Source organism: Aulostomus chinensis, chromosome 18 (genome assembly GCF_037954235.1).
Source record: "Aulostomus chinensis isolate RoL2024-O1b breed Wild chromosome 18, RoL_Achi_v1.0, whole genome shotgun sequence".
NCBI classification, from domain to species: Eukaryota; Metazoa; Chordata; class Actinopteri; order Syngnathiformes; family Aulostomidae; genus Aulostomus; species Aulostomus chinensis.
This window is the reverse complement of record NC_141337.1, coordinates 24,979,218-24,997,639: the sequence shown is the minus strand read 5'-3', so window position 1 is coordinate 24,997,639 and position 18,422 is coordinate 24,979,218. Positions and strand designations below refer to the sequence as shown.

General features: G+C 40.2%; 1 protein-coding gene across 9 annotated transcripts in view; it reads left to right on the top strand.

Annotated features, from left to right (window-relative positions):
• caskin1 (CASK interacting protein 1) overlaps positions 1-18,422 on the top strand; it is a 163,432-nt gene that overhangs the window by 113,623 nt on the left and 31,387 nt on the right. For 5 of the 9 annotated variants that reach the window (XM_086186247.1, XM_086186242.1, XM_086186246.1 and 2 more), the window contains exons 8-12: positions 5,012-5,120; positions 5,712-5,806; positions 9,370-9,487; positions 13,819-14,064; positions 16,658-16,675. In XM_086186247.1, coding sequence (XP_086042373.1) covers positions 5,012-5,120; positions 5,712-5,806; positions 9,370-9,487; positions 13,819-14,064; positions 16,658-16,675 — 586 coding nt within the window. The remainder of the gene's footprint in view (positions 1-5,011; positions 5,121-5,711; positions 5,807-9,369; positions 9,488-13,818; positions 14,065-16,657; positions 16,676-18,422) is intronic. The other 4 variants (XM_086186248.1, XM_086186244.1, XM_086186250.1 and 1 more) reach the window with 2 other exon arrangements.

Sequence of the window (18,422 nt, the reverse complement as noted above, 5' to 3'; positions counted from 1 at the left end):
AACATCCCACAGCATGATGTCTACCACACAGAAAGCTCAAACTGAGGGTGGTGTTTGAATGCACATCCTCATCTCAAGGAACATCTCTGAACAAGGAGCTCCTCCAAGGTCCAGACTTAATGAACACCCTCATTGGAGTTCTATTAAGGTTTCGCCAAGAAAAAATTGCAGTTATAGCAGATATTGAGGCAATGTTTTACCAAGTACATGTTGAGGAAAAAGACAGACTTCCTGAGATTTTTGTGGTGGCCAGAGGGTGACATCAGCAAGCCACTTGATGTTTACAGGATGAAAGTTCATCTCATCAGCGCTGTATCATTTCCGAGCATTGCTAATTTTGTCATCTTCATCATCCTCTGGTTAACCAGTTGGTTCGGGTCACTGGGGAAGCAGCCTCAGCAAGGAAGCCCAGACTGCCCTCTCCCCAGCCACTTTCCGTGGGAAACCCTAGGCGTTCCAAGGCCAGCCGAGAGATATAATCCCTCCAGCATGTTCTGGGTCGGCCCAAGGCCTCCTCCCAGTAGGACAAGCCTGGAACACCTCTCGAGGGAGGTCAAGGATCCCAAGATACTTAAACTCCTCCACCTGAGGCAGGACCCCCTTTTCCAGCTGAGGACCATGGCCTCAGACTTGGAGGTGTTGAGTCTCATCCCAGCCACTTCACATTCAGCTGCAAACTGTCCCAGCAAGAGCTGGAGGCCATTGCTTGATGGAGCTAAGAGGACCACATCATCTGCAAAAAGCAGAGACAACATCCTCCTGCCACCAAATTCGACCCCCTCCACCAACCGTCTGTGCCTAGAAATCCTGTCCATAAAAGTTATGATTAGAACAGGTGACAAAGTGCAGCCTTGGCGGAGTCTAACCCTCACCGGCAACGCAGACCAGACTCTCAGTCCTCTGGTAGAAAGACTGAATGGCCCTCTGTAAGGGGCCATCCACCCCATACTCACCGAGTACCCCTCACAGGGTGCCCCTGGGAACATGGTCATAAGGCTTCTCCAGATCCACAAAACACATGTGGACTGGTTGGGCCAACTCCCATGCCCCCTCCATCAGCCTCGCGACGGTGAAGAGCTGATCCATGGTTCCACGGCCGGGACGAAAACCATACTGCTCTTCCTCGATCTGAGGTTCGACTGTTGCCTTGACCCTCCTTTCCAGTACCCTGGCGTAGACCTGTCCGGGGTGGCTGAGGAGTGTGATTCCCCTGATAGTTGGAACACACCATCTGGTCCCCTTTCTTTAAGATGGGGGACCCCAACCCCAGTCTGCCACTCCAAAGTCATTGCCCCTGATGTCCATGCAAAGTTGCAGAGATGTGTCAACCAAGATAGCCCCTCAACATCCAGAGCCATGAGATACCCAGGGTGGATCTCATCCACCTCCAGAACTTCACAGGTCTATGATTGATTTTATAGTCATATCATTTGACCTGCGACTGCATGTTCTGGACACTCGGGTGAAGAGAGGAGCTGAGCTGTCAACTGATCACCATCTGGTGGTGAGTTGGATCAGGTGGCAGGGGAAGACGCCGCGCAGACCCAGCAAACCCGAACGAGTAGTGAGGGTTTGTTGGGAACGCCTGGTGGAAGAACCAGTCAGAACGGTCTTCAACTCCCACCTCCAGCAGAGCTTTGACCACATCTTGGTGGCGGTGGGGGACATTGAGTCCAAATGGGCCATGTCCGCTCTGCCATTGTCAAGGCGGCTTCTGTGAGCTGTGGCTGTAAGGCTGCTGGGGCCGGTCGCAGCGGTAATCCTCGAACCCGCTGGTGGACACCAGAGGTGAGGGGAGCCGTCAGGCTGGAGAAGGAGGCTTAAAGGGCATGGCTGGCCTGTGGGTCTCCAGAGGCAGCCGACCGGTACTGGCAGGCCAAGCGGTGTGCAGCCATGGCGGTCACCAAGGCAAAAACTTGGACGTGGGAGGAGTTCGGTGAGGCCATGGAGAACGACTATTGGTCGGCTCCGAAAAGTATCTGGCAAACCGTCCGTCGCTTCGGGGGGGAAGGCGGCAACTTGCCCACACTGTTTACAGTGGGGACGGGAGGCTGCTGACGTCAACTGGGGAGATAACTGGGCAGTGGAAGGAGTACTTTGAGGAACTCCTCAATCCCACCAACACGTCCCCTCGTTCCCTAATCCACCCTCTTACTGTAGTGCCACCTATGTACAAATCATAGTCAAACACAGGCCTCTGCCTGTCAGTGAATTCTAAGTCCATGTACAGGTGTGGTCATTATGGACTTAATGCCCCACCACGTTTTGCAGAAATTTTGTGATTCTGCTTACAGACAGACAGACAGACAGACAGACAATCACAGAGGTGAAAGCATGACCTTTCACCCTACAGGAATGGCAAAGGTAAAAAATGGTGATAATGCAACTTTTGTCACAGTATAAGCCATTGTTAGATTATGAGCTATGATTACATTATGAGTCGCTACATAGTTGGGCTCATAATTTAATAAATTGTTACATTATTACATTATGCGCAAAAACGTCATTACATTATGCACTCATGATTTTATTACATTATGAGTTGCTACAAGGAGTGAAATAGTTTATCTAACGCTAAATAATGTCTTTTATTTGCTCATTGTTTGAAGTCAACCCGGAGAATATTTCTGTTCATTTGAAATAAATTCAAAACCTTTCATTTGTGGATGTCACGACGGGACTCAAAGGAGGACCCAGATACAGGAATGCAGTATGGGAGCAAGCTTTATTAGTATGTTCACCAAAGTCAGAGGAGCGGGCTATGAAACTTTCCTGCAGCCTCTCACGCTCACAAGCACTCACACACACATTCTCTGACTTCCGGGCTAAGGATCAAAAAGGGAAGAAAACAAATTCAAGGAAGGAAAAAGCTTTTACAAAAAAGGATTTAACAAAATTCTACTCTACAAAAGGTAAAGCGCAGTTGACTACACTGTCTCTGGCTGAAATTAAACTCTAGCTATGCCTCGCTGGCTACTCTATTACTAAATACTAAACTAAAAAACAAAGCTCGCTCACTCAACGGAGGAGGGATGAAAAAAGTATAACAAAAAAGGAATCACAACGTGACCACACTAGGACTTGAAATATCGAACAAACTTCCAAACTCAAACTGATCTTAACAACAACTTCTTCTCTGACTATGACAATTACAAAACAAACAAGCTCTTGACTTGGATTCAAACGACTCTGCTGTGTCTGTGGGGCTTCCGTAGTTGACAACGAACAACACTTCTGCGACGAGAAAGAGGAAGACAGACATATATACACATGAGGAGCTAATCACACTGATGGAGGACAGGTGTGCGGGGTGTAATGGGGAGAGCGGAATCAGCTGCATGAGACACAAGAGGGGGCGGGACAGACGCTGACTGACAGGACCGGGGAATGCAGGATGACAACAGGAGGAGAGGCTGGTGCACTGAAACAAGAGGGAAATTAATTCTACAAAAATAACACAGAGAAATAAACACAAGACAATAAACCCAGACAAGACAACCTCACCGCTGTGACTGTGACAGTGGAAACCAAAGCATTTCTGTGAGTGCTTATTATTTAATGAGTTGTAGACCTCCTCCGCATAAACTACTCTGATGTTTGTTGACTTTTTGAACGCAGGAGTAGCCATGACATAGATGGATGGATGGAATTGTCTTGAGGTCAATACACACGTATACAGAGGGCAGTGGGGGCTAATACCGCATGAGAGAATGAATGGACATAATCTCTCACTATAGCTAAAAACTAATAATGTTTGATTTATTGAGGTAAAAAAATAGGATATATCTTGTAGCTAAATGTTACATGTTTGGACAGACAGACAGACACACACACACACACACACACACCTATCACATCAGTATGGTGTTATTGTTATAATACTTTGTGTTTTAATAAAAAAAATCCCAACTCCAAATGTTTGTTAAGCAATAAAACAAAAAGCACTAGCTGACTAGTCATATAATCCTTGGGGGATCCATAGGCAACTCTAGTCAGTACCCCAAACGTACAAAATGGGCTGTTAACTTTGGGGTTACTTCAGGGTTGCCCTATTTTAAGGCATTTGAATTTGGATGGGACTTTATACCTGCAGAAACTTAGATATAAAATGCAGGGAGAGAGGCAACTTTTGATAAAAGAAATTGGAGCTGGTGCTGAAATACTTGTACAATGGCTGTAGGTAGGCCCTGTCTTATGTTGTTTTATTTCAGTTATTCTCGGACACAAAATTTATCTATTTACATATTTTACTTTACTTCATGATACTGCTGATTTATCTCCAGTACATGCTTGTTCTCTGTATGTTTACAGCTCTTTATCCATTTTGTATCGAAATCTGTCAAACTGATATTTCTAAGATAGCTTCATGCTTGTTTTTGCTGCGGGTTAGTCTGTTTTTCTGTGCTTGTTTTGTTTGGTTGTTGTTCTGTTGTCTTAAAAAAAAGATGGCTGCTTTGTAAAAAAACAAGTACCACATCCAAAGTGCACCTTGCAATAAAGAGAATATTTCAAGAAATGAAAACAGAAAATCCAATACAGCTGGTAGAAGAAGTATGCATCGGCGACCAAAAAGAATTGGAAATGTAGTTTAGAATATATTGAATACATGAAAAGTTTCATAGCATTTTTTTGAAAAAGGTTTGTGAGTTACAGAGCGGACAATTATACATTTTTGAAATGAGGCACTGTACCATGTTTAGCAACTGATTTAAATTTGAGGCCAAGTCTTCTTAGCAAATTAGACAGAGATTAAGGTTGTGTAAAAAAATATATATATATATGGATGCCAGATGAAGATAGCAGCAGTAACCAAATGCAATGGGGATCCAACTTTTGAATCTTGTGTAGTTTCATATTATTCAAATGGTTTTTAAGTAACCATGCATGGATGAAAAGTGGTGTGGCTGATTGAATTATGTTGTGTAAACTGAGTGACAGCAGAACAGAAAATGCAATTCTGAAAGTCCTATTTCTCTTCCTGATGACGGATTTTCCCCCTTTCTGTCTGCAGAGTGGGATCAATGCCACAGTGAGAAACACCTACAGCCAGACTGCACTGGACATCGTCTACCAGTTCACAGCAACGCAAGCAAGCAGGGAGATCAAACAGCTACTCCGGGGTGGGATAGATGGATGCATTGTTGGATGGATGGATAGAGGGACGGATGTATGGATGCATGGATGCATGGATAGATGTATGATAATAGATTATTTTCACACAAGACAAGAGATAAAACAGTTATTTACATTGGTAATTGCCACAAATAGGCTCTGAGGCTAAGACTATATAAAATGTACCTGTTTTGTTTAGCAACAAAACTCCTTACAGATGAATACCACTATGTCTTTTTTGAAGCTTTAATGAAAAAACTGAGATTAAGCTACAAATGAACTCCATCACAGACGCAAGACTTGGTCACGACAAATATTTGTCTTCTTTATCACTTCACAGTGATGACGTTCAATGTCCTTGACAATTTCTGTATTTTCATTTAGCCTGTTGTTAGCAACCAACCTTTTTAAGACACATTAAGGCTTCAGTATTCAATTGAGCTGTATTTACTGAAATTTTTACATACCAAAACCCCAGTGCTTTTGAGACGAGGGAACTCCAGCAAGTTTCAATAATGCCAACTTATTCCCGGGCCAATCCTTTACAGAATGGTGTAAGTTAACAGTTGTTTCTAACTTACTGTCCCTCTTTTTCTCAGATGCTTCGGCAGCCCTTCAGGTTCGAGCTCTGAAAGATTACTGCAACAATTATGATCTGACCAGCCTCAACATCAAAGCAGGGGATGTCATCACGGTAAGAAACTTACTTTCTTGTATTACCCGTTAGAACCTGTCATATACATACAAAAAAAATGATTATGTCAATGACTTTCCCCGACAGGTAATAATTATGTTAATGCATTATTATCAAGATCTCCATGGGCTCATGCAAAAAAACATCAGCTACTCTTTTTGGGGTCCACACATATACAAAGAATAATACCAGATAAGACACTCCAGGGCAGCGCTAAAAAAGTGAATTTAATATCAAAATTACAACTTAAAAGTGCAGACATAAAAGAATAAGAAGTGTATACCTAGCTAGCCCTATTCTGTGTGCTTCACATCTTGAGACCCTAAATGTTCATCTTACTGTATAAACAAGCAACATATATGCTATGACCAACCTATGGGGTTAATGGGTATAGCACTTGTCCAGTTGTGATCAAATTAGGGTCTGCAGGACTTGTTTTATCAAGTGTGGTGCTAGTTAAGCATATCACATCTTTAAAAGAGATATATTTCTTCCCATCTTTCCAATAGAATCAATATGCCTTATCCATGATATTTACGAACCAAAACACCATCAAGAAGCTTTGTTTCTTACCCATGCATGTTGAGTGACCAACCCTGTAGTATGCTAATAATAGTACTTGTAGCAGTTGTATTGTTTAAATACATTTTTTCCAAAAGTTTGCTAAGGACAGGTGAATAGCTGATTGGATGGCTGTTAGAACCAGGAAAAGCTGCTCTGGTGTTTCTGGGTAGTGGAATGACTTTTGATTCATACTCTACTACGTACTTGCCTCGGTATGTTGCGTGTTGCTGTAGAATTCTGCAAGAGGTAATGGGAGACCTTTCAGATATAGGTAATTACAGACTTGATCTGTTGGCTGCTCCTCAAAACCTTCTTCTGTTCCACCTCATCTGAGTATTGCATTTTGAGGAGTTGCAGTTTCCTGAGGATGAGGGCAACACGTACATTGACAAGGTTGGAAGAATGTTTTCTCAGATATTCTGATTATCCACCAGCTCTTCCACCAGCTCTTCCAGGCGAATCCCGAGGCGTTTCCTGGCCAACCAAGCGATATAGTCCCTCCAGCATCCCTCCAGAGGCCACGAGGCCTCCTTCCAGTTGGACATGCCTGGGTAAACCTCCTGAGGGAGGCGTCCAAGAGGCATCCTCACCAGATGCCAGAACCACCTCAGCTGACTCCTCTCAACATGGAGGAGCAGCAGCTCTACTCTGAGTCCCTCCCAGTGTCTGAGCTTCTCACCCTATCTTTAAGGGAATGCCAAACCACCCTGCGGAGAAAACTAATTTTGGCCACTTGTATTCGTGATCTTGTTCTTTCGGTCACGACCCAAAGCTTATGAATATAGGTGAGGGTTGGAACATAGATTGATCAATAAATCGAGAGCTTCGCCTTTTAGCTTAACTCCCTCTTCACCACAACGGACTGGTTTAGCGCCTGCATCACTGTGGACGCCACCCCAATCTGCCTGTCAATTTCCTGCTCCAACCTACCCTCACTTGTGAACAAGATCCCGAGATACTTAAACCCCTCCACTCCGGGCAGGACCACCCCCCCCCCCCAACCCGGAGTGGACAGGCCACCCTTTTCCAGCTGAGGACCATGTTCTCAGACTTGGAGATGCTGGTTGGAGCTGCTTCACTCGGCTGCCAACTGGAGGTCATGGTTTGATGGTGCTAAGAGGACCACATCATCTACAAAAATGAGAGATGACGTCCTCCCGCCACCAAACTAGACACCCTCCACCACCAGCCTGCGCCTAGAAATTCTGCCCACAAAGGCTATGAACAGAACCGATGACAAAGGCAGCCTTGGTGGAGTCCAACCCTCACTGGGAACAAGTTTAACTTACTGCCAGCAACAAGGACCAGACTCCCGCTCCTTCAGTACAGAGACTGAATGGCCCTTTGCAAGGGGCCATCCGCCCTAGAGTTCCAGAGTAACCCCCATAGGATGCCGTTGGGAACGTGGTAATAAAACTTCTCCAAATCCACAAAGCACATGTGTACTGGTTGGGCAAACTCAGTTCCACGGCCAGGGCAAAAAACACATTGCTCCAGCTCAATCTGAGGTTCAACTGTTGCCCTGACCCTCTTTTCCAGTACCCTGGCGTAGACCTTTCTGGATAGGCTGACGAGTGTGATCCCCAATCGTTAGAACACACCCTCTGATCCCCTTTCTTAAAGATGGTGACCACCACCCCAGTCTGCCACTCCGATGGCATGGCCCACGATGTCCACGCAATATTGCAGAGACCCTTAAGATACCCAGGGCGAATCTCATCCACCCCCAGAGCTCTGCCAATGCGAAGTTGTTAAACTGCCTCGACTTCTGCTTGGAGATTGGATGACCCCTCTCCAAGTCCTCCCCTGCCTTAGTTTCCTCTATGGAATACATGTTGGTGGGATTGAGGAGTTACTCAAAGTGTTCCTTTCACTGTCCAACTATCTCTGCTGTTGACATCAGCAGCATCCCGCCCCCACTGTAGACAGTGTGAGCAAGTTGTCACCTTCCCCCCCTGAGGCAACGGACATTTTTCCAGAACCTCTTCGGAGGTGATCGATAGTCCAGAACATCCCAAGTGTTGGTTCTAAGGAGGAAATCAAAATTTAAAATCTACTGTTTTTGTGAAGAACTCAACACAGTCAAAGTCTAGTTTGTGGGTTGTCATGCTTACGAATTACAAAATGCACCAACAAAATTGTGCTGCCTAGCTACAATATTCATATATGTTATATTACATGATAATAAGAGCAGGTATTTGAACTTCATAGGCTCTAACTGCTGATCTAAACAAATACGTTGAACAGAGTATGAAATCAAAGGTCAAAATAACTTGTTACTGAACAAACTAATGCAGGATCCAAAAATCTAAGTAGTACTCGAAACATGTTTGTTTATGATGAAATTTCATTGGATTTTGTTTCCTGCAGTGAAAAGAGTTAGACATTGTTTACCTTGTCTCCTTCAGAATGTCACATAACTCTCTGATCTCTGTCCTGATATGTCTCTCATAGACTTAGATGTTGTCTTTGTACATATTCCAGGTTTCGAAGACAAGATTATTTTTGTAAAGGCTCAACTTTTAGCTTGTTTTGAATTGTTAGCATTTTAATCCACCCATTAATTGAATTGATATGAAGGCCAAACAGTTTCTTGTTATTTTTTCTGCTGTCTAAATGAGTTCTAAACTGCTCCAAATTCATTTTTATGCCTACAGTCAGGTGGAACTTGTAGACTAAAGGCTTTGTGTTTTTGGTTTGTCCATCCATCTGACTCATTTTTCATACATGTGAGATCTCTTTAACACCTTTAGTGAAAGTCTTCAAATTTAACTTAAATGTCCTCTGGGTCTCAAAAAAAGGTCAAGATCACTATGCTGGACACCCTTTGTGGTTCCATGCAATGACCACAAAGGGTGTCCACCATGCATGTAATGGCGAGGCCAGTTAACCCAGTTCTTGTTTGCGTTTATTTTTTCAAACTGAAAAAAATTCAACCTTTGTGTAATGTATGTCTGTATGAAACCTCATATTGTTTTGTCAACATGTTTGTCTGGCAGGTGTTGGAGCAGCACCCTGATGGACGCTGGAAAGGCTGTATCCATGACAACCGAACAGGAAATGATCGGGTGGGCTACTTCCCATCTACAATGGTGGAGGTCATCAGCAAGCGCACAGGTGTGTGTGTGTGTGTGTGTGTGTGTGAGAGAGAGAGAGAGGGGGAGAGAGAGAGAGAGAGAAAACACCTTTGTATATGTGAGTGTGAAAGTGTCTCCTATATATTTGGTGTAAACACACAGAGGAAGAACTTAGAGAGAGAGACATTGAGAGAAATATGAAGACTAGTCAGCAATGAATATTTCAAGTGTGTTGTGTCATGTGCAGTGCAGGTTAGAGAAAAATATCAGTAAATTTCATGGCTTTCTTCTCACACTCTGGGAGAGAACACATTTGTGAGTGTGGCTGTGTTGGGCAGCAGCAAACACCCAGCTGTTCTCTCTCTATTACTGAAGATGTAGAGACAAATGTTACAGCCTGAAGATGAATGTACCCTTTTAGTGATGAAAACATCAAAACACACCAAATTATCCATGTATCCCTGGTAGAGATGATGTTCACTTCTCCTAGCTGACACTTTAAATTATACATTCAATGATACCAGGTGAGTAAGAGTAAAACAAAGAATTAAGTCCAATGAATATTGCCCACAGTGCGTATATATGCGCAGTTGCTTCAAAACATAGATGTGCCTCAAGTATGTCATTATTTGAACTCGTGTCTCAGGATCCATGGACAGGGCATAAACTATTGGTAGGGTATAGACTATACACCTTACAAGTGAGTGCAGTCAAACTTTTTTTCTTGTTCACCTTTAGCAAAGTTAGGAAGCAGGTGTTGAAACACAGACCTGTATTTAAAAATATCTAAGAAAAATGGACTGTTCCTTTCATTCAAATAATGATCTTCTCTACGATTTCAGTATTGGCTAAATAATTAGAGTTTTTCCCTGTTGCTTGTCAATATGGACAAGGTCCATTCCCAGAGACTGGCAATGCTGGTGAGCAGTGTCTCCGACAGCATCATATGCACATGGAGATTTCTGATGCCGGGAAGAACTTCAAAGATTAATAATTCTTTGCACTTTTCATTGTCTGATTATTTACAACAGAACCTTGTGGGAATTAGAAGGTTAGCAAAAGGTTATGGGGAGTCCACTGATCGCAGTTAACTGGTTTATGGTCCAGCGTTATCTCCGTGAAATACCCTACAACAACTACATGTGTGTCACAAAACAGCTGGGAGATTTTCCCCCCTTGTGAAGAGTCACTCATAAACATGTAATGATGCTTTGAGATAACAAAAAAGGGAAAATCAGATTAGAAATCTTTTAAGAAGAGAAGGAAACCCACTAACAAAATAATGTGGTTGCAGAAGTCTTGCAGTATTAGAAAAAAATAGATTTTTCTGATGACTGGAGTATCAGAGTGTTGTAGGAGCAACCATAAGTCCCTATGGCACTTGTCCTTGCAGGGGGAAACTAGTGGCAGCAGATACGACACAGAACCTTCTATATCCTGAATGAGCAATGTCAGAAAATTCAAATTAATTACAGACTTTACTTATCTCATACTAATGTGCCTCATGAAACACTAATGTTGAGAGGTAATTTCTAAATAACATGAGGTAGATCACACACATCTATATATGCAACAGCAAGTGTGGCCTCTCTAAAAGAGCACAAAAAAGGAACGCATTCTTAATTTGTACAAACAACTTGAATAGCGTGTTTTAGCTCTTTTAAACAAACTGATTCTGATTTAAAGCTCTGCCAGGGTTACAAGTTTAACTTTGGTGTTTTCTAAATGTTCTCATTACATAACAGGTAAGCTGACAAGGTGAGAACTAGAGCCATCCATCCCATCATCTCTAAGTGTCACAGCCACAAATAGGCTCAGATGTTTTTAATTGTCTGTAGGTGTCTGTCTTGTAGATTTAGTTGTCCATCAGTCTGTTTTTAGTATTGTGTCTGCTTGTCTTAGTCTATATTCCTGTCTCTCTGTTAGTGTTGCTTCATTCTCTCTGATCATACAACCACTTTCTCAGTATGTCTTTGACATTATCACACATCTCTCATGTGACCCCCCTCCCTTTTAGGCTTTTTTTTTATTTGACTACCTGGACCAGGGTAGATAGATACGTGAGTCACAGGATACATAAAGAAAAACTATATGCATACTGCCTCTCTGAAAAGACTGTTAAACAAGACAAAGTTGTAACCATTAATAATTTTAACAATCATATACAATGTTTACACCCCTACTTTACGCACTATTTTGGCATCAGAAGCTGGGGATGAAAGGCGAATGGCACCTACATACGTTCAGCCATGCCACAGCACACACAAATGAACAGTCATGCCCTCACATAGCAGCTACAGCAGCTGTTTAAGCAAGAGCTTTCATGTTGCTCAGCTGTTTTGAATCAGTTGATAATTATTTCACACCATTCCTCACAGCCACTGTTAATGTTCATACAGCACTGGAATACTAATATAAATGCTACTATTACTAATATTAAGACTGATGCTAAGGATGGCAGACAAGCCATTTCAGGTTTGCAGCCTCCAACAGCACTGGCATCAGTACAGGATCTGGGAGGAGAGAAAATACAAAGACTCCAGGGAAGAAGCCAAGTTAGAAGCCAACTGAGAGACAATTCCACTGGAGAGAAGCTTGATTACTGGTGTGCTCTGGCTCCAATTCTGCTTTTGGAGACTCTAGGAACCACAAGTAAACCTTCATCCAGGGAGTGAAGGAATCCAGCTGTAACATATGGAAACAATGGGTTCTATTAGATAAGAAGGTGTCTGATTGTTCAGGGCTGTATATGTTAGAAGAAAAATTTTGTATTCTATTCTGAATTTGACAGGGAGCCAATGCAGAGAAACCAGTACAATACAGAGAAAACGGTAAAACAGATTTATAATTTTGTATTTTGTATTTCAGACATTATAGATAGATAGATTTGTAGTTAGATAGAACTACACTGATAACCATATATATTACCAGGAAAGTGGAGGCGTATTGTTGTAGCTTGCAGTGATTGACAGTAACAAAAGAGATTTGCACGGTACTTAAGTAAAAAATTTTAGAGTCTATACTTTATTATTTTTCCATTTGAATTTCATTGCACTACTTTTCTAAGACATTTAAGCATGAAGCCTGAGATCAGCCCCTATTGCTTTTTATCTCTTTTTACATTGTGATCGGTCCCTGTGTCCATAACTGGGGAAATAACCTTGATTATAGCTGGTTTGATTCACCTTTGATTCAGTCGAGTGTTGCAGGGATGATGATTTATTCAGCCGTACTCAGAAGTTAGTATCACCATGGGATCCCTCAACCAAAAATAATTATTATTGTGGAAACTCAGCTCTGTGGCTAATATCCATGTTACTGGGATGTTTTGTTTTGCAAGACAGTCCTCACAAACGAACATCACTTTTATGGTAACTAAAGCATGAATTCAGTTGTTTGCATGACAAAGCTATTCTTATATCTAACTTTGGCTTAACAGTAGCTTCTATAGCTTCTAGCTTCTGTGACAACCTCTGTAGCCTCATTCAGCCACTTTTTAGCAATCCTAGTTTAGTTTTTAATTCACAAGTTTGCTCTTTAAAAAATTCCATAGCCTAGAAAATCTAAATAGTTTAAAATAACTTTAACAACAGACCCCTATTTAAGGCATTTTAAGTGAAAATCCATTGAGGGAGCCAACTCATTCTTAGTACTTATTCATGTACTACTTTATTGCATTTCTATACAGTTTTTTTTATAGCTGTTTCTATTGGTTATGGGTAGCATTGTGGTTCTACATGGAATTCCTTCAACATCTTAGATGGTTTCAAAAAGCTACAAGGTTCTGTAAATGCATTGTGAAGATAATACAATACAGCAGTATGTTGATATTAAAAGAAAGTAAAAACACTCAAGTCTTTTCAAAAGCAAGTAGATATACCCTCAACTCAAATGGCTGAGCAACTTTCATTTGTAGCAGAATGTTTGAGAAGGAGCATCTGTACTTTCATTAAAATGCTGGAGTTTATGATGGCATACAATAGAATACTGTAAAAGTCAAAATTAAGAATAAAAATTTAGATAGATGTTCATACACATGCTAAGAGAATTTGTCTCTTGATTATCAACATGCGTCTCAGTTTATCTGTAGTTCCACAGTTTTGGTATCCACCTTTCCACTCATTTCATTTCAGCAACGCCCAAATTTGTTTGTTCTTCCTTCTCTTCAACTTCTTGCCTCTAGCATCATCTGTGTCTTCACCACCTCTCCCCACTTTGTTTGATTTGTAACTTCAGCCGTCTTTGTTTTGTTTTTAATCCCCCCCCCACCCTCTTTTCTTACATGTAATTCTCTGTTTTGTTGTTTGTTTCGTGGCGGTGGTTCACTGTTGGCTGGTTGTGTGTGTGTGTCGTCACGGTGCGTGTATCTAGGTTTGGCCAGCACAGTCATTTGCACTCAACAGTTTCAAAAGATACCGCTGGTTGCCCCGGCGACGGTTGCCCCTGCCAACGCGGTAGTCAACGGCAACGACACCACGTTTCATCAGATCCATATCCTGCCTCCACCGCCTCCTCCACCACCACATTCCCATCAGCCACTGCTTCCACTTTTCACTTCCTTTGGCTATAACAGGTCGCCCGTGACCACTCCACAGGGAGACACACCCACTGCCCCAGGTACATGGCCCCTTTTCATTATTATTATTATTATTATTATTATTATTATTATTATTATTACAAAGCTTCAAGGGATGCTTTCCTATTATGATTTTTAATGAAGTAATTACCACCAAAAACCAAAAGAAACAACACAAACATTCTGATTGGTCATGTAAAATTCTAATTAGTGTTTAAAATATTTTTCTTAGAAGGCATCCATTAAAGTTTTCTTTTATGGATCATTATTTATGTAATTTTATGTGTTACTCATATTATATGACTTATTTTTATGTTGTTGCTGTTGTCATCTCCATATTCAACAGCCAGCTCTTGTCCAATTTATTTTGCACACTCAGTATTTCTGGTGTTGTTACTGGAGACATGTAAGGTCTACTTAGATGAAATTCCTCAGTTCTGTATTTAACTATGTAATATATGGGGTTCCGTTTGTAAAGCAGTCCATTGTAAAAAAAACAAAAAAAACATTAGTAGCCTTTGGTCACATTTAGCTTAAAACAACATTTTAAAAACTGATGTGAACTTTTGGAAGTCTTTTTTTTTTCCACATTTACAACATTTGTAAACTTAGAAAAATCTTACATTGATAAATCTAAATATTAAATGTTAAATCTAAATGTTAAATCCAAATCTAAATGTTAAATCTAAGTGTTACATGTTAAATCTAAATCTTCCGTGCGAAACTAAATACTTAGCTAACATGCAAATTCACACTACCGCAAACTGGAAGTACCAAAATAAAAGCTTGAGAAGGTTGGATTGTTAATTCTAGGATTGAAAAAAACAGATTAAAACCATTTCTTTTTTTTTGGGGGGGGGGGGACTTAGGGAGACGTTATCACGATAATAACTACTTAAAAATCTACTTTTAAGAGACAATTGAAGACTCAATTTTTCAGAGAGCACCTAGGCACTTAACCTGACTCTTCTCCTCTTTGTCCTGTGGGGTGGAATAAGTCAGAGGGTCCAAGATCCAGCACTTAGTGATTATGTAGCACTAACTGTGTTGTGTGATGTTGTATGTTTGTCAAAAAAAAAAAAAAAAAGAGGGAGGGGGGGGGGCGACACATCTTCTGCCACTAGATGGCAGTACCTGTGACCAAATCACGACTGAAGCACTTTTGCGCTTCTATGGGTTTTTCCTTAAGTCTGAATTCTTGCTTGTGTTGTACGTCACTTTGGACAAAAGCGTCTGCTAAATGAAATTGTAGAATTGTAGAAAATAACAAAAACGTGTTGGCAGAAACTTCATTTGAAAGACTGTTTGCAATGTCCCTTCTCCGTGTGGCGCAGGATACTGTATATGCTGTACTTACTACAGCCAGCCACCAGGGGGCTCACTTTGGCTGAGTGGTACACTGCACCCATGCACTCCAATGTGTTGCTCCTGCTCCTGCGCCACACGGAGAAGGGACATTGAAAACTTAGAGCCTTTCAAAGTTTCTGCCAACACGTTTTTGGTATTTTAGGTAGTTATTATCATGATACGTCACCCTAAGCCCCCCCCCCCAATTGGTTTTAAATCCCTTTTTTTTATATCCTAGAATTAACAATCCAACCTTCTCGAGCTTTTATTTGGGTACTTCCGGTTTCCGGCAGTGTGAATTTGCATGTCTGCTAAATATTTAGTTTCACTCGGAAGATTCAGATTTAACATTTAGAGTTAACATTTAACATTTAGATTTAACATTTAACATTTAGATTTAACATTTAGATTTAGATTTAACATTTAGATTTAACATTTAGATTTAGATTTAACATTCAGATTTAACATTTAGATTTAGATTTAACATTTAGATTTAACATTTAACATTTAGATTTAACATTTAGATTTATCAATTAAGATTTTTCTAAGTTTACAAATGTTGCTGTAAATGTGGAAAAAAATGACTTCCAAAAATTCATATCACTTTTTAAAATATTGTTTTAAGCTAAATGTGACCAAATCCTACTGTTGTTGTTTTTTTTACAGTGGGCTGCTTTACAAACAGCACCCCATAGTAATATATAGAATATACATTTATAAGCAACTGCAAATTCATTTCTTCAGTACATTTCATTTTGGAATAGCAACCGCAAAAGATTTGGATAGTATGATTCATAATATAAGATATTTCAATATTCAATTAAGCAGACTAAAAGGACGACTAATATATGAGTATAATATGTAATATATATATTTTTGAATAAATTTTACCCATTTCAACAAGTTAATTTTTTACGTATCAATGACTGTATTATGTAACTTTGACTGTATTTTCGTTTGCATTATATGACATATCTGTATGCCTTTTACATGCAAGTCCGACTTGCATTTTTAAAAAAAATCTATTTCAGTAAAATTAGAAATTTTAAATCCCTCAGAACTCCTACAAAGGAGATGTGATTTAGGATTCATACAAAGTTTGGTTATTCGACCCTTCCTACAAAGCAGATGAGTGAATAGAGGAATAGATATAAAAAATGCCCGTTTTTCCCACAAACCTGAGTTCATACCTGAGTTGCTCTCTAATTAAATGTCTTGGATCCTTTTTTTGATTTTTTTCCCTTCCTTCTTTATTTCCCTCTCTCCCTACATATTACCACTGCGCAGACCACCAGGACAACCCCTGTTAGTTTCTCACACACACACACACACACACACACACACACACACACACACACACACACACACACACACACACACACACACACCTCTCGAGACCAAAGTGTATGTAGAAGTGTTTTCTGTTATGTCCTTGTGCTTTGTTTTACTGTTCTGGTCAACTTCTGATCATTTTTACATCCTTTTAATCAAACTTGTACTTTATACCTATCCATAAAGATGTGTTTGTGTACGTGTGTTTGAGAGAGAGAGTGTGTGCCTGTAAGTATGGGTATGCAGCAAAAACACACTATATTATTACTAAAAAATAGAAAATTTGTTCTTGAAAGAGTTGAATTGTTTGTCTCTGACATTGAAGGGTGATCTTTTCTGTTGAGCTAAAAACAAATTCAACGCAGAGCTTGAATAATGCTTATTCATTACTAACATACTGCATTTATGCACTGTATATAATATATATATATATATATATATATATATATATATAATATTTACAAGTGAGCCATATCTGTGAATGTCAAGTGTTATGCAACAGACCCAAATACACTGTTAGCAAATGTCACCCATAATATTTTGCAGGTGAGGTGTTCACAGTTTTCTAGAGGTGAGCCTTCACAATTTTGACTCCTCCAAGATAAAAAATTCCTTTTGACAAAAAAATATGCCTTGTACTTTGCATATTTACTTAAACAAATTCAAGCGTGTTGTCTAAAATAACCAGTCAAATCAAAGATATTTGAAAGTTGGAGGGATACAAAATAACCACAAGAAGGAGCTGTGGCATCACATGAAGAAGGAACTTTTTTTTGTTTTTCTGAGGAGCACTGGTTGCTTACAAATTCAAACCATTTTTAAACACATTTCAAAATGGTTATAATGGTTTATGACACTCTCCAAATGCACTCACAGCAGCTCCATTCTGAACAGGTTTACATATATAATCACACACCTATGGATGCATTATATATGTATGTGTATGTGCATTATGGCATTTAAGTGTATATACACAGATATTCATGTTATGGATATATTTATGTACTCTGGGTATATACATGTTTTCATATATTTATATTTATGCTTTATTTTTTTCTGTGTATGTGTCTGTTGGTGTCTGAGTGTGTGAGAAAGCAAGTTTGCCAAGTGAGTGAGTAAAATTTAGCCTCGTCACACTACTCTCCAAAGGCCAGTCCGCAATTCTTGGCATTTTTAGTGTATGAGTTGAATAGCTCATACACCTTTCTGTCTAAACATTTGCATTTGGAATGCTACCAATCATACGATTTATGTGCCACACCCTGGAGAGCTTGTGGAAAAAAGGTAGACATAGTAGACTTGCATTATGGAAAAATCTTAATGTAATAATAACCCTAAATGTGTTAGTGTTACTACTGATTCAAGAGTAAATGGAGATAGATAAGACAGTGGTAACAGAAATTTGACATAACTGTAGTCTCAAAATTTCTTCAGGACATATTTCAGATGGTTTTAGATCTTTGAATAAACCCTTTTTTAACACTAACCCCATATTGGATAACACAATTTTGTGACTCTGATTTAGATTAATATGTGGTTAAGAATACCTAAAAAAAACAGCAGGAAGTTATGAATGTTTGAGCTACTCTCTTTCTTTCAAGATTAGAAAAATTAGTGTATTGATGAAATTATTTGTACTTTCCCCCTTTGCCACTGGGCTGTAAAGTAGCTTATCTACCGCTTATCCTGTTAAGGGTTGGGGGCTGGAGCCTATCCCAGC